This window comes from Cyanistes caeruleus, chromosome 4 (genome assembly GCF_971803275.1).
Source record: "Cyanistes caeruleus chromosome 4, bCyaCae1.hap1.1, whole genome shotgun sequence".
Lineage (NCBI taxonomy): Eukaryota > Metazoa > Chordata > Aves > Passeriformes > Paridae > Cyanistes > Cyanistes caeruleus.
In genome coordinates, this window is record NC_141704.1 from 32,116,400 (window position 1) to 32,130,998 (window position 14,599).

Below are 14,599 nucleotides of genomic sequence, written 5' to 3' on the forward strand. Positions count from 1 at the left end.
CCAAAGCAGCCTGTGTAGAGGCATCATATTACAGATCACTCGAGGGTAGTCCTCCACTGCCAGGCACTGGAAATGCCACACCTTAAATGCAGTGCTGGCTCCAAGCTGCTCAACAGATGAAGAAACTAGGAAAAATTGAAGGACCAGCAAAAGGTAGGAGTGGTGGATGTACTGGGAAGCAAAATACAACTCAACAAATTAACAGTCAAGGAGCATATGATGGCCACCTGCAAGTACCCAAAAGGTGCAGACACCAAAGCAGAGGGCAGCCCTTTTGCCAGGCTGCAGAACCACAGCGGAACAGCTAGTGGTGAGAACCAGAGACAGGTAACACCAGCCCTCATGGAGGGATTGAGCAGGCTGCTAGGTAGTCTCGCCACTCTGGCCCCACATGGTTTGAGCCAATAAAAGCATGAGCAGGCAAAGCATCAGGGAACATATCTACACATCAGCACAGTGGCTTGGAAGAACTGCTACCCAGGTGACCTGCTGCAGTAACAGGAAACCCAGCACCTCATGGGCTCTGTCCACTGAGCTTCCAGCTCAGGTCATTCCAGCCATTAACTCTAAATCCCATTACAGAACCAACAGATCTGGGCCCCAGGACTTCAACCAGGCCAGGCTCTCTGACCTGTTTTACACCTCCTAGTCTCAGACCTTTCTCTTACAGGTCCTGGACCACCTCTTCCACTACCAGTCTTCCCAAAACTGTATTCCTTCTATTCTTGAAGGAATAGCTATGACCTCCCTTTCCACCACGCACTCTGTGAACAGAGTTTATACCCACATACACCCAAGCTCAAGAAAAGGAAGTGAGAATGCTGGAATAGGGTGTATGACAAATATGTCCCAAACAATCCAAATCTAAATCAGTCTGATCAACCACCACTGTCTCCAGTATGTGGTAAGGCAAAGCTGAGCTCATCCCCCTTTCTTTGCCCTGAGAAGGCCAGCAACCACTAGCAGTATTCCATCAGTTTTTTTTTCTCTTCTCCACCCCTTCCAACCTTACATGGTGCCCACAAATACCAACAGGCAAGAAAAACAACCCCAAAACAGTGATGCAATTGAGAAAACCAACCTTGAGACAGACTCTCACACTCACCTAGGTAAATGTCTCCAAACGAACCACTGCCAATCTTTCTGCCCAGCCGGTATTTGTTTCCCACTCGAAGCTCCATGGTTCAGTCGTGCTGAGAATAGAAGCACAGAAAGAGCAGTGTCAGAGCAGAAACAGGAAGTGAATCATGTAAGACTACAGAAGAGACCTCCCCATTTCACCCAGAGGCTGAGTAGTTTTGAATCTTGAAATACTTCATTTTCTACACGACTTCTATCACCTCTCCTGATGTCCTGAACGTCCAGGGACAGCATGAGCAAGAAACACTGCAGGACCAGAACACTCTCAAGCATGTTTTTCCCATGGTCCCATTATCAGAATGAAGCATGATTGAACCTCTTCCCCAACATTTTGCTCAGAGACTGGGGAGACGTTCAGGAAACCCCTTCTGAGAAGGTTTCAGTGCGTGATCACGCCACACCACTGTAAAGAGGTACTGCTTCTTGCACCTTACAATACCTGGCACTGGCCTTGTGAGACCAGAAGGGTCAGGCATAAAAAGCCCTGTGAGGAGTTTCTCTCTGACACAGCCCTACCCCAACACCTCAGCCGTGGTGAAGCACAGGAGCCAAGGGTTGCAAGAGACAGACAGACTGCCAGGAGCGTGAGACTCCATCGCTCCTAGGCAGGGGCCGGCACAGGGGACTGGGAGGAGACATCTCGCTGAACTGAACCCTGCCAGGCACACACACTGACTAGGAACACCACTTGCTCATCTCCACACACTTCTGCTGATGGGATCACCACCTCCTTTGGCCTACCTGAGCCTCTCTATCTCTCTTGCCTACCTAGGTGTGCCAGCTGTTTGTTTTTAGCAGCTCAGGCCTTTCCTCATCCTTTTACCTGAGATGATTAGCTAACCCTTTGACCTGATACACCCCATCAACATGCCCAGGCTCAGCCTACTCATCTACCACAGAAAACCAACTAGGTGGAAGGACCACAGCCATAGGGTTTGTTCTCTCTTGCTAACCTCAACTTCTGCTGCAAACACCTTGGCCAAACATAGCTCCAGCAGTTCCCTCTTCTTTCCCTTGCCTATTCTATGGCCGCCAACTTATTCTAGGAACCACATCTCTTCCCGAGACAGTCAATGTGTCTCCTTTTACAGAGATTTGCCACAGTCCTAATTTATGCAATGCCACATTATTAGCGTACAAAATGCAGACACAGAGCCTGTTGGGGACAGGAAAGGTGAGGAATGATTCATGTTTTCACAAGTGGGTGCGAGGAACTTTCCCTTGCTGGAGCCTGGTGGGAAGAAAGCATCACTGAAGGAAAGAAGGGAAAAATGGCCTTGTGAGAGAGAAGTACAAAAAAAAATAATCCCAGCTACAGGATTCTGGGCATACTATAAACCCAGAGCTGCTTCTCCTGCCCCAGGAGATGGGATTACAGAAAGAAGAATGGACGGGCTGCGGAGATGTACAGGGAAATAATCCTATCAAGGCATTCAGGGGACATTGTGAACCCTGAAAGCAGAGCTGCAGTCACCAGAAACCACACACACAAAACACTCAGAGGTGGAGTCCCCTCACCTAGTATTTGCTTATGCCTGTGGGTTTCTGTGCATCTAAAGTCTATAAAACCCTGTGGCTATTTCTGACTTTCTTACTACAAGGAATGTAGGCAGAGCCTTGGGAACTGAACCAGGAGGCAGGCATACCTGGGTGAGGGCGCAGCAAACAGACATGATTTTTATCCGCTGCCTGCTGTTCTGTATAACCACATTAACATACATCTGACTTGCTTACACTCCTACTCCAATAAACGATCAAAGGTCTGTGTCCCCGGGAACCTGTCACACCACTGTCAAGACAGCTCTCCATCCTCCTTCCTTCATGGAGTGTTTACCCAGGCCTGTGAGCCCCAAACACTTCCACTTGAGTCCAATTTCCAGCTGGGGCAAGCACAGCTGAGCACACGGCAGAGAGCAGGCAAGAGGTTCCAGTGGGGTCTGCTCTGCACCAGGACACAGCAGGTACTGCTCTGCAATGCCACAGTCCCAAACCTAAATTCAGACCCACCCTTCTGGGACAGGCAGGAACCAGGTTAAGAAGAGTTTCTCACACAAGGCAGCGGCCCTTGTAGCTGATTAAGCAACAGGCTCCAAAGGGGAATCTAAAAAATGCTCCGGGGCGCGGGGGTGGAAGCGGGAAGCAGGATAATGGAGTAAAAAAAAATCACGGTCTCGCACAGCTGTCATTTTGCCTTATCTCCCCCCCAACACACATACATACACAAGTGTGAGTAGAAAACCTGGGCGGAGGATAGCCAGAGAGCGAGAGCCTGGATTCCTGGTAAGAGGGCAGGACACACACATCCCACCCCCTCAACAACTGCTCCAGGAGTTCAAACATCTATCCCATTTGCTTCTACTTCACACGCGAACCCCCACCACCATCTACAGCTTCCGCCCTTTATCTTCTGATCTTCAGGTCTACTGTTACAAAAAGGAAGAAAATTGTACCCATAAAATATATATTAATTTATATATGAAATTTATATCACCCCTCTATGTATTATTTATACATGTAAAATTTAAAAAACCATCCCTCCTTTTCACACCTCCCCCAAGGCTTTAACTCCCCCCAGTCCTGCCACCCTTTCTGCACTCTACAGCCAAGGCAGCATTCCCAGGGGCTGCAGGGCAATCATTTAGTTAAACCATTTAGTTTTCCATAAGGGATTAACACACATACAACCTCAGAGCGAGAGTGTGCTCTGCATGAGCGTTTGCATACGTGAATATCCAATACTACACAGCCTCAAAAAAAAAATAATAATACTATCCAGCCACCAGCGCTGCTGCTTCCCCACACACACCATTTTGCACCAGCCCCTTTTTATATAATATAAAATACCCACGTACAGGCACAAAGGCCATTATATAAACACACGATAAGAGTTGATATCACACTGCTGTGCCAGCAACGATGGCGACCAAAGATGTGGGGACCATCTTGGGGGGGGGCCTAAGAGGGGCTGGGGGGGACAGGAGGGACGTCTCTGTCCCACCCGAGGGGGTCGGGAATGAAAAGATGCCCTGTCTAGCAAAAACCATACAAAACCAAACCCACGGCTCCATAATGGAGGCTGCCGATCCCAGCTCCGGCTTTGAGTGGAAGTGTGGGGAGTGGGGGCTGCTTTACCCATAGACCATTAAGGCTCTACACGGCTTTTTGGGTTTTTTTGGGGGGGAGGCGGTGTTTGAAGGGAAAAAAAGGATGAGACTGGGAAAATAGTAATTTGAACTGGCTTAAAAATATGAAGGAAAAAAGAAAAAAAAAAATTATATTTTGATTGAAATGCAAAACACCAATCCCCTCCAGACCCTTAGACACTTACAAAAAGGAGATCAGGAAATAAGATGGGGGGAGAAAAGAAATCCCAAGCACAGAGCATTTGAACTACATTTGAGGAAGAAATAGCCACAACAGGAAAACAGGGAAGGGGAAGGGGGGGGGACGACACACACACAAAAAAATATTATAATAAATATGTCCCTTACACCCCCACCCCCTACAGGCAAACACTACGCGAAGACAGCCGTACCCGGGCTGTTATTTTTCCGGATAGGTAACAAAAAGCTGCCACCCCCGGGAACGGCGCTGAACTTCGCCTCGTCCCCCAACTCGCACCCGGCCGCGGCCATCGACCCCCGCCCCTACCGCCCCCCACAAGAGGAAACACCGGCCCCGCGGTCCCCCAAACGCAGACACCCCTTCTCCCTCGAAAGAGGCGATGAGGGGGGCCGGGGAGAGATACCAGGAGCATCAGCGAACGGGAGGGGTGGGGGGCTAAATCCCCCGGGGGGCGGCCCCCCGCCGGGACCCCCGCAGACCCCCGCCGAGAACACACGGCACCCCCCTCCCCGCCCGGCCCCGCCACCGGCAGCCAGACAGGGCCCCGGCAGGCGGAGAAAGGGGAGAAGGGGGAACCCCCCCCCCCCCAAAAAATGTGCCGATGGCGAAGGGGGGGACCCCCTCCCCACGCCCCCACAAAGGGGCTTTTGTCCCCCGCGCCCCCCGGCCCGGCGCATCGCGCCCTGCCCTCCCCTCCCCCGCCCCCTCCCCCTCCCTCCGCGCACACAAAGAGCCGGAGGGGCCGCCTTTCCCCCGGGGTTTGCGCCCCAAGATGCGGGCGGCCGCCCCCCATACCCACCCTGACGGGAAGGGGGCCGTGTGGGGATGCTGCTCCGCCGGCTGTCAGGGGGCCAGGCGGCCGCGGCGGGGAGGATGACGGAGGATTGGGGAGGGCTGGTGGCGGCCGTGCCCGGCGCGTCCCTCCTTCGCTCGGCTCGGCGCGGCGCGGCGCTGCCTGCCGCCTCCCGCCCGCTCGCCGTCCCCTCCAGCCGGCGTGTGCTCGGCACAGCCCGGCGCTCACCCAGTTTCCATTGAGCCCCGGAGCCAAACCCACTGATGTCACCCAGCGCAGCCCCGGCCCTCCTCCTCCTCCGCCTCCTCCTCCGCCCGCCCTTAAAGGCGCAGCCGCCTCAGCTCCCGACGCCTTCCCATCCGCCGTCCCTCAGCTCCGGCGAGCGGGGCAGGCACGCACGGGCTCGGTTTTGAGGGCCGCGACCCCAAAAAAGGAGGTTTCTGCTCAGAGTGGAGCAACAGCCCACCCATGGCAGCCCCCCACAGCAGGGTGGCCCCGCGTGGGGATGATCAAAGCAGGGTGCTGGGTCCCATCGCGCTGGCAGCGGATGTCAAGCAGGGGTCCATCAGGAAGGCCCAGAAGGCCACACAGTGTTCGGGGCTTCTCAGCCCACGCCCCTCAGGAGGGAGCGTGCCCCTTGGGTGAAGCACTGCAAATCCCCACGAATTAGGAAGCACACGCATAAACCCTAATGTGGACCGACAAGTCCACGAGGCACCCACCAACAGATGGGTGCAATGCTGGATCTACCCCCCAGGCCCTGGGGTGTTTGGGGGTCAGGTGGGCACAGCAAGCCCCAGAGCACCTCCGAAAGCCAGCTGAATCAGGGGGAGCAGCCGGGATGTATCAGACCGACATGGAGGTGTAGGAACAGAGCCCAGGCTGGGGAACTTCTTGGGGGCTTCTGGGAGATTGGGGCTGGATGTGGAAAGGAGGATGGAGGTGCTGTTGAGAGTTCTGGGAGCAGGACTGCAGGAAAGGCTGGAGGCCAGTGTAGTGTGGAGCTGGGAGGGACAGAGGGTCCTGTGAAGCAAGAGCCAGATGCTGCCCAGCTTTGGAGGCACCAGGATGCTTCACCAGGGTCCAGGAGCAGCTCCAGCACAGTGATCCCAAGGTCAAGAACCCCAGTTCCTGCAGCTGGAAGTAAGTGTGATGGGGAAGAGCTCAGGAGCCCCCATACCAGAAGAGCCCTTAGGTGCTTCTAAGCCAGGCCCCAGATGTCAGCTTCCAAATACAGGACGTAAGCACAGACTGTCGGCACCAAGAGGCCCAAGCTGCAGCCGTGCTGCTACTATTTGCTGCAGAGAGCAGTCTTTGCTCCAAGTTGTATCAAGATGGGGAGGCTGCAACCTTCTGAATGCCACTGCCAGCCAGTCCCCGTGCTGACAATTCCCATTGAGACCTGGGAATTGCTCCTCGTTTACGCAAACCTTTGGGAACCTGTACTGCTTCCCTCTCTCACTGCTGGGCCTGCTTTATTACAGAACTTTGCCTGCACTTGGAGAATTTAAAATTTAATTGAGTTTTTCGTAGTAATGACATTTCCTTACACATGCTCCATTGAGCTTCTGTTTTTTCACAGCTTATGTAACAGTGAGCAGATGGGAAGGCAGGTAATAATATGCAGCCACTGCTGGATCCAGCTGAGGGTTGCTCTCCTTCCCTGGGTGGGTGCACATCAGAGAAGGGATTTGCCAAAGCCCAGCACCACTCGTGACTTTGCTGCAAGTGGAAGGCTCATACAGGCACTGAGAGAGGTGGGCTCTGATACAGAGCTGGGAAGGATGGATCTGAATCAGCATCCAGGAGAAGCAGCTCTCAGCATGCCTCGTGGGAGCAGAGTTTGGGGTGACACTGCTTGGGAGGCAGGTGCAAGGTCTGGAAGGACTGTGGCCATGCCAACTCACCCCCTATTGCTGACTGAGGGCAGCGGGAGGGAATTTGAAGAAATCCCCAACGTAGATGCAGCCCTTGGGGATGAAATTGGAGTGTGTACGGACACTTCAGCTACCTTTATTTTAATCATTGACAGCTTAAAATAAGAACTCTTTAATTAGAAACATTCCCTTAATTGAATTGTAATCAAGCTTTTAGTGCTGGCTAGCCATGTGATCTATTAACACCCACCTCTCTCCAAGCATTGCCTAGTTACACCTCTTATAAATTTTACAGGGAGCCTAGGCCATGGGCTGCTGCTTTTGGCTATGCTTGTAGCAGCCAGTACTGCAGGGACCCCGTCTCTATTGGGGATGTCAGTGCTCCAGCAGTGCAACAGATAACTTCTGCCCCAGTTGTCTGAAAAATAAAGTTATATATGACACAAGCAGCAGGATCCCAGCTAGAGAGAGGCCAGCCGGGATTGGGTTGGAGAGGGAATGAATTTGAGGGACAAGCAGAATCCATGCTCACAAAATCTGTTGGGCCATATCTCCATTCCTCCCAGTGATCAAAGTGGTGGGTAGCTGCAGCACCTTTTCTTCTCTGTGCACCGCTCCAAAGAGGAACATCCCCTAAGGTTAGCACTGTCTTAGGCACCAACCAAGGCACACTAAGACTGTTCAGACAACAGCACAGGTGCTGTTTCAGGTGCAGGCTATGTAATCCCCCAGACCCAGTGGTGAGACGCAGCTCACACATTCAAAACCCCATTCCTGGATGAGGCCCCAGAAGGCTTCACCTTGTTCTATCTTCCTGGTTTGCTTGGAAGGGATCTTTGGCTGCATGAGCATGGAAGAGAGTCCAAGCCCATCAGCTCAGCAGCCGGGGGCCCTGCACCTGGGACACCTCATGTCTACCTTTCACAAGATTCAGATGTTGGCAAAGCACCCCTAGATGATACAGGGAGTGCTGCTGCTGAAGGCAGGCAAGCAGAAGATGGGCTACGTTTGGCTGCTATCCTATTCACATGCAAATCCTTGGGCTGTCCCAAATGCTCTCTTTGCAGCGCTGTAGAGAGAACCCACAGCAACATGTCTTGAGCTGAATCTTGTGAGCTGGTGTATCCAAGGGGTCTATACCTCATTGGGCACCCAGCCAACCTCTCTGCTGCCCATCATGCAATTCCTCAGGTAGGAAAAGAAGGGCAAGAGTTGTGCTGTTTATTCACAGTGTCACGGCTGGGTGGGTGGCCTTCCAGAGTCACGGTATATGATATTCATAGCACCTAGTAAAACTCATGGGAAAGCTGAGCTCCAGTGACCTAGCAGACCTCAGAGAACTGCCAGGTCACATTTGGCAGCTTGGCCTGATCAACAAAGAGCAGAATCCCATTTCACCCACTCTGTGGAGAAGGACAAACTGCTTTGAAGACCAAGGTCAGTTTGCTACAGAGACACCTGTGTGTTTGCTGGGGAAGTGTGAGCAATCAGGGAAAGAGCAGAGAAAACTTTGACACTGTGCTGAAGTTCTACTTCTCTAAGGCCAGTGAAAGTAAGAAGAGATGAGAAGCAAGAATAAACACATTGCCACCTGCAATTCAACAGCAAAGGTACCTGAGGAGGAAGGTACCTGTCAACCTGTGGCTTGACACGTCCAACAGGGCTGACAGAGTTCTTCAAAGCATTGACTCACAGCCCCCACTCCAAAAACAGTGATCAGTGTTCATAGGGTCTCTTTTATACAACATACACCTAGTTTCTCAGTGCTTCACAAATAATAATAGATTTGCCTTTTCAATACTCATACTGAGCAATACAGCAGCATTTTAGAGAAGATCCAGCATTCCTGGAGGGAAGGTCAAATACAGCCTGCAAGATGGGGATGCTGATCTGAGCACTTTACCAGAGCGCTCTGCAGTTTAAAGCATTTTCTAGAGTCAGGTGCAAGTCCCCCTTCACATGCAGCAGGGAGCAATAAATACTCCTGCAAATGAGACACCAGGATCCCAGGATAGCACAAGGCTAAAAACAAAGCAAAATGCCAAAATAAATAAAACATAGCTAATAGCTACCTCTGAAAAGATTGCTGTAAGTGACTCGCTCAGGTAGGAAATCCGCAGCAGGGGCAAGGATCCAGGCCAGCGCACAACTGCCTCAGCAATGAGTCACTCCTTTGTCTTCACACTTTTGAGAGAAAAAAACCCCAACACAACAGAAAGAAGAGATGATGCTGAGTCCCTGTAAAGAGCCTTCTTCGTGACACAGCCCAGACTCATCCACAACACCATCTAACCTGTGTGCTGCAGGTGTCCTGTGGAAAATAAATCTGTGGCCACATAATTAAAGACTCGACCGTAATTCATATGCACGAGGACATTGAAGGGCAGTTGTACAGCCAGCCTTGGTGCTGACATTTCTCAGTGATGTGAAATGTGTATTCTGATATAACAGCAAGCAGCAATTGCCTGTTGTCCTCAGCAAGGAGCAAGATTAGCAAGAGGTGACATGTGCTGTCATGTGGCATTTGGTGTAACAGCATGGAAACAGTAAGAGTTGGGAGGAAGACTTAGGAGAAGACCCTTGTTCAGACACTGGAGAAGTCTCCAGTCCCAGAAGCACAAACTGATATGGTCCTCCTTCATTCCCTTGTCCCCTCCGTGTTTTCCTGCTTCTAATTTCTCTTCTTGTCAGGAAGCCTTGGGCTCTGGGCTCAGCCACTGCCCCTTTCAGGTCCACCTCACTTGCCCTTCCCTGTTTCTTCTCCCACTGTATTCCCAGTATCCTGCCCAGACAGTAGCAGGCCAACTCAGCTGTAAGTCCTTGGCCAGTCAGCCCTAGCCTTCCCACCATATGCTGTCCTGCTTCAAGAAAGCTGCCAGTACAAGCCTTCCTTTGCAGCTGGATGGATGATGGGAGCTCACCTCCATCATCTGTCCCTAGAAATTCCCACCACCCAGGAAGATGGGGTGAGTTCCTCCCATCCCCTCTCCCTGTGCCTCTGACAATCACTCCTTCTGTGCTCTGCCCATTCCCCATCTCTAGTCACCATGCCTTTGCTCTTCCCATTCCCCACCTCACTGCCACAGCTAGCCCTGCTTTCTGCTTCCAGTCTTCCTGCTCTGCTGTCCCAAGTTATTACAGCAGCTGTAGCCCCTCTCCCAAACAGATCCAGCATTCTCCTGCAGCTCATGGTTTTATCTGCTTCCCAGTCTCATTTGCTGTTCCCCAGTTTAAAGATTTTTGATTCTCTCCCTGGAGTTTCATTCTTTCTGTATTCAAATGGGACTTTTTTGCACCAGGCTTCCCAGAAGTCAAAAGAGAAGCAGCCAGGAGCAGAGGGCAGAGGAAAGAATTGAGAGATGCAAACAGTGCATGACACATAACAGCAGGTTGCAGCTCCAGAAGGGAGAGCCCTCCCAGTTTCCTCCTGCAGTGCTCCACCCTGGGAAAGCCCATATGCTGTCATGACAGCCTCAGAAACCAAAAGGGTTGGGCAGGTTAGCAAAGGCTGAGAAGTTTGTAGCTGTGAAGCTGTGACAAGTCTTCTTTCCATGTTTAACAGAACCATGTAATTTGTCTGCACTGGTGGGAGAGAACAGTAGTGTTTCTTGGAGCTGGCAAAACACAGCCTCCATAACACAAAAACTGATGTCCTGCCCAAGGCCAAGCCCTTGCTTGAAAGCCCATAAGTTCCACAGTTTTTGTCCCCTGGGCTATATATATACACATAGATTAACCCAGGATAAATAGAGTTGGGTCCACATTTTCAAAAAGAACTAAATAAATGTGCCAAATTCCAGCTGAGATGATCACTTTCTATGGAAAATTTCTGCTCCAGCAGTGAAACTTTGACAAAGTTATAAGCAAGTGAAAACATGGTCTTGAAAGGGGAAGTGTTGGCAACCTTAATAATAGGGGCTGTTCCTGGACACACCTATAATTAAGTGCATTTATTGCTTTTTTTCCATATAGCCTTGCCTTTTTTATCCTCGTGGTACTGCCAGCCTCTGTCAGTTTGCAACTGGGTCTCTTTATTACACCCCTGCTGGCTTGCTTTGGTGGGGAAAGAAAAAAAAAAATTAAAAAAATTGATCTAATAGGGAAAAGAAAGAAACAAACAGGAATGTTTAGGTGCACTCTCAGAGCTGTGTCAGACCAGGGCAGATGTATCAGAGAACCACAAGCCAGGGCCAAGGTTCCTTGGGAGGAGCTGGACTCAGGGCTGAATCAGCAGGATCTTACTTGAAGACGTGTAACCTCCCCTGCATGTTGAATGCTCTCTGGGCACCAAGGCAGCTGAGTGCTTATGGGGCGGTGGAAGAACCTGGCCGAGGAGCCTGGGAAAGATGAAGGGTCACAGGGGAGGCACCATATTTGCCTGAACATCTCCATCACCTTCTTTGATAAAAAGACTGGGTGAGAGGAGAGTAGTGGAAATAATTTATTTCCAATTCAGCCAGGCTTTGAACACTATCTCCCAGTGTTCTGATATCCAAGTAAAGGTGGTGTTGTCTCAAGAGATGGACATGCAGACGAACACAAAAAATATTTGTCTGGTCAGGCACAGGGAGTAGTTAATTGTTAATGGGTTAAACTCTACCTAGAGGCTGGTACCAAGTGGGGTGCCTCAGGGCACTGTCCTGGGACCTCTCCTGTTTAACATGGTTATGGAGAAGGTGATGGGGTGCACTTCCACCAAATGGAACATTCAGGCGACATTTAGTTGGAGGGGAAACAAGTCAACATGCCTGAGGGAACATCAGAGGGATGTAAGCAGGCTGGAGGGATGGGCCCACAGGAGCACTGAGAGTTCAGCGAGGGCAAATGTGTAGCCTTGAACCTGGCAAGGAGGAGGCTCTGGCAATGATGTGGGCTGGGGACTTGATAGATGCAGAACAGCTGTGTGGGAAAGGACCTGTGAGTCTTGGTAAAATACAGGGCCAAGCTCTTCACAGTGGTGCTTGGTGGGAGGATGAGAGACAAGGAACATGAGTTTAAAGAAGAGAGGTCCAGCTTGAATACAAAGAAGACTTTTCTGTCCTCAAAGGCAGTCAAGTGTGGGAAAAAGTTGTCCAGAGAGGCTGTACAGTTTCCATCCTAGTAGTTTATAAGATCAAATAAAGCTTCAAGCAACCTCATTTGACCTCTTTGCTGACCCTGCTTTGAGCAGGAAGTCAGACTAGAGCTGTCCTGGGGTCTCTTTCAAACTGAATTATCCTTCAGTGCTGTGATGCCCAGGGCCCCATTTGTGTGTTGTGTGTGTCTGGTGAGTGCCAGGTGTGTATGTGCTACACACACACGTGTCTGTGAGTGCAAGCTGCAAGCCTGAATCCTGTGTGAAGGGCGAGGTTCAAGGGAGACAAGGCATCCCACAGATATGATGGACAATGGGTGAGGAGCACAGCGTGGCGGGGGAGCAGTAGCTCCGTATGCCTGTGACACCCTGTGCCAGTTTTGTGTACTGCGGGGAGCCCGCTGAGCATCACAGGAGCTAAGTGAGCTGGTAAGGAGCCTGTGGTGTCCCTGAGGTGGGACTTTGTGTGTGTTTGTGTGTGTGCCAGGGGAGTGAACATGTCACCAGAGCAGTGAAATATGTGCGCAGCACATGCAGCAGGCTCTGCAGGCAGCAGGAGCGGTGTCTGTTGTGCTTGCTGTTCACAGCAGCACAAACCGGCCGTAGTTAAAAAGCCTCCCATGTATGAGCATCTCCTAGGCGGGCTCTGGGGCCAAGGGGACAGGACAGAATGCAGGCAGTTATGAAAGCAGCTGGCCCAGTCAGAATAATTCACGGGCTGCTGTGGGAGGGACAGGAGAGATAAACAATGCACTGGAAGGCGGGAGGATGGCTTAAAATGCATCTTCCCGGCATGCCCTGGTGGATTAGTTCAGCATCTCAGCCCAGCTCCTCTTTAATTCTTATGCAAGGGGTTCCTCTGGAAGGGACAGTCTGTCCTCGCCAGCTGAACACCAGGCACAGGGCACCGCTTAACAAAAGGCCATCTCACCACCCGTCCCACACAGCGAAGGACGAGAGGCAGCTGGCACTCCTTCCCTATGAGGACTGAGGTTGTGTATTTTTATTTTTGCCTCACATCATGCTGTTGCTGAGCAGGGACTGGAGGACTTGCTCATCTGAGCCTCCCATGGCCTCCTATTCACTTCTAGAAGATGTAGAGGTTTAGTAACTTTTTGGGGAGGCCCTGAGGCCCAACAGCTCCCGGTTCCTACATCCAGAGGCCAAGGGTATCTGAGTTGGGAGTATGCACAGCACCTGGTCTGTCAGAACTACTGCTTGGAATTGTAGGCAGTGGTACAAAGGTGATGGGTGTGTGTACCTAGGGAAATGCAATGTCCTGGCAACAGCTTTGCTGTAGCTGCAGACGCAGGATAGGCAGAGATAGTCTAGGAACTGCTCCTGATTCATTTATCACTTGCAGTGTCCTTCTTTAGCTGTACAGGGAGGTGACAGGTTAAACCCACAGTGGAAGGTTACATCTGTCCTTTGGCCACTGGCTGCTTCATGATCTTAGGAAAGTCACTTTGCCTTGCTGTCAGCTGCTTCTGGCCCCCTGTGCTTGCTTTCTCTCTGACAACAGAAGCTGTCCCTTCTCTTGTGACTGAACACAAGCAAAATGGAGCCATGGAGGACATTAGGACTCTGGAGGCCTCTCCATGAGACAAATCATCAAATATATACAAGGAGTCAGAAAATCCCACAATTTTCACAAATGACTCTTGCATTCTAACATTTGGCAATGCATTTCAAGCTCATGAGACCATCTGACTGCTGCAGGACAGCTGTCTCAAACAGAGCAGTGGGAAACATGCAGCTTCATCCAGCCAGTACAGCTCTACCAACACACCTTCTACCCCCTCTGCAGCAACCCCAGCCAGCTGCCCTCACCCTGACTTGCCTCTTCCACTGACCTCATGCTGCTCTGTCCCATCGGCACCCACTGGCTTGCTGATCACTGCTGGCTCCTTGGACACTCCAGGTCACTCTGCTATATATCCCTGCTACCCTGCAGCCAGTCACCCCATGTCTGCAGCTCTCTGCTCCAGAGCTGGTTTACATTGCAGCTCTTCCCTGCTCTTCCTACAGCCTTACACAACACTGGAGGGGTCACATAAGTTTCTCTATTCAAGGTGGCCTCATTGCTAGTGAGCATGAAACTCTATCCCAGAAAACAAAAGGCACATGGTGTAACCCAGCAGCCTGGAGCTAAATGATGGCTCCACTCCGCATACATTTAATCAGATCATTCTATACGGTACCAAGTGTTCTGCTATAGGTCTGCATTGCCTGTCATGTGCTCGGACCCACTCTCCTACTGATTCATTGTCCTATCCCTGAGAGAAGCATGTGGAGACTGCAGGTCATGTTACAAACACATTCAAAGTCCTCTGGAGTTCCTGTATCAGCTCGTCCTCCTCTCTCCAATGC

At 51.3% G+C, this 14,599-nt stretch overlaps 1 protein-coding gene across 3 annotated transcripts in view; it reads right to left on the reverse strand.

Annotated features, from left to right (window-relative positions):
- The window catches only part of CSNK1E (casein kinase 1 epsilon), a 30,200-nt gene extending 18,932 nt beyond the window's left edge, over nt 1-11,268 (reverse strand). For 2 of the 3 annotated variants that reach the window (XM_086887465.1, XM_086887462.1), the window contains exons 1-2: nt 5,285-11,268; nt 1,106-1,193 (exon numbers count right to left, since the gene is read on the reverse strand). In XM_086887465.1, the coding sequence (XP_086743591.1) occupies nt 1,106-1,181 (76 nt within the window). In that variant the 5' untranslated portion in view covers nt 1,182-1,193; nt 5,285-11,268. The remainder of the gene's footprint in view (nt 1-1,105; nt 1,194-5,284) is intronic. The other variant, XM_023935345.2, reaches the window with a different exon arrangement.
- Between the last annotated feature and the right edge of the window lie 3,331 nt (nt 11,269-14,599).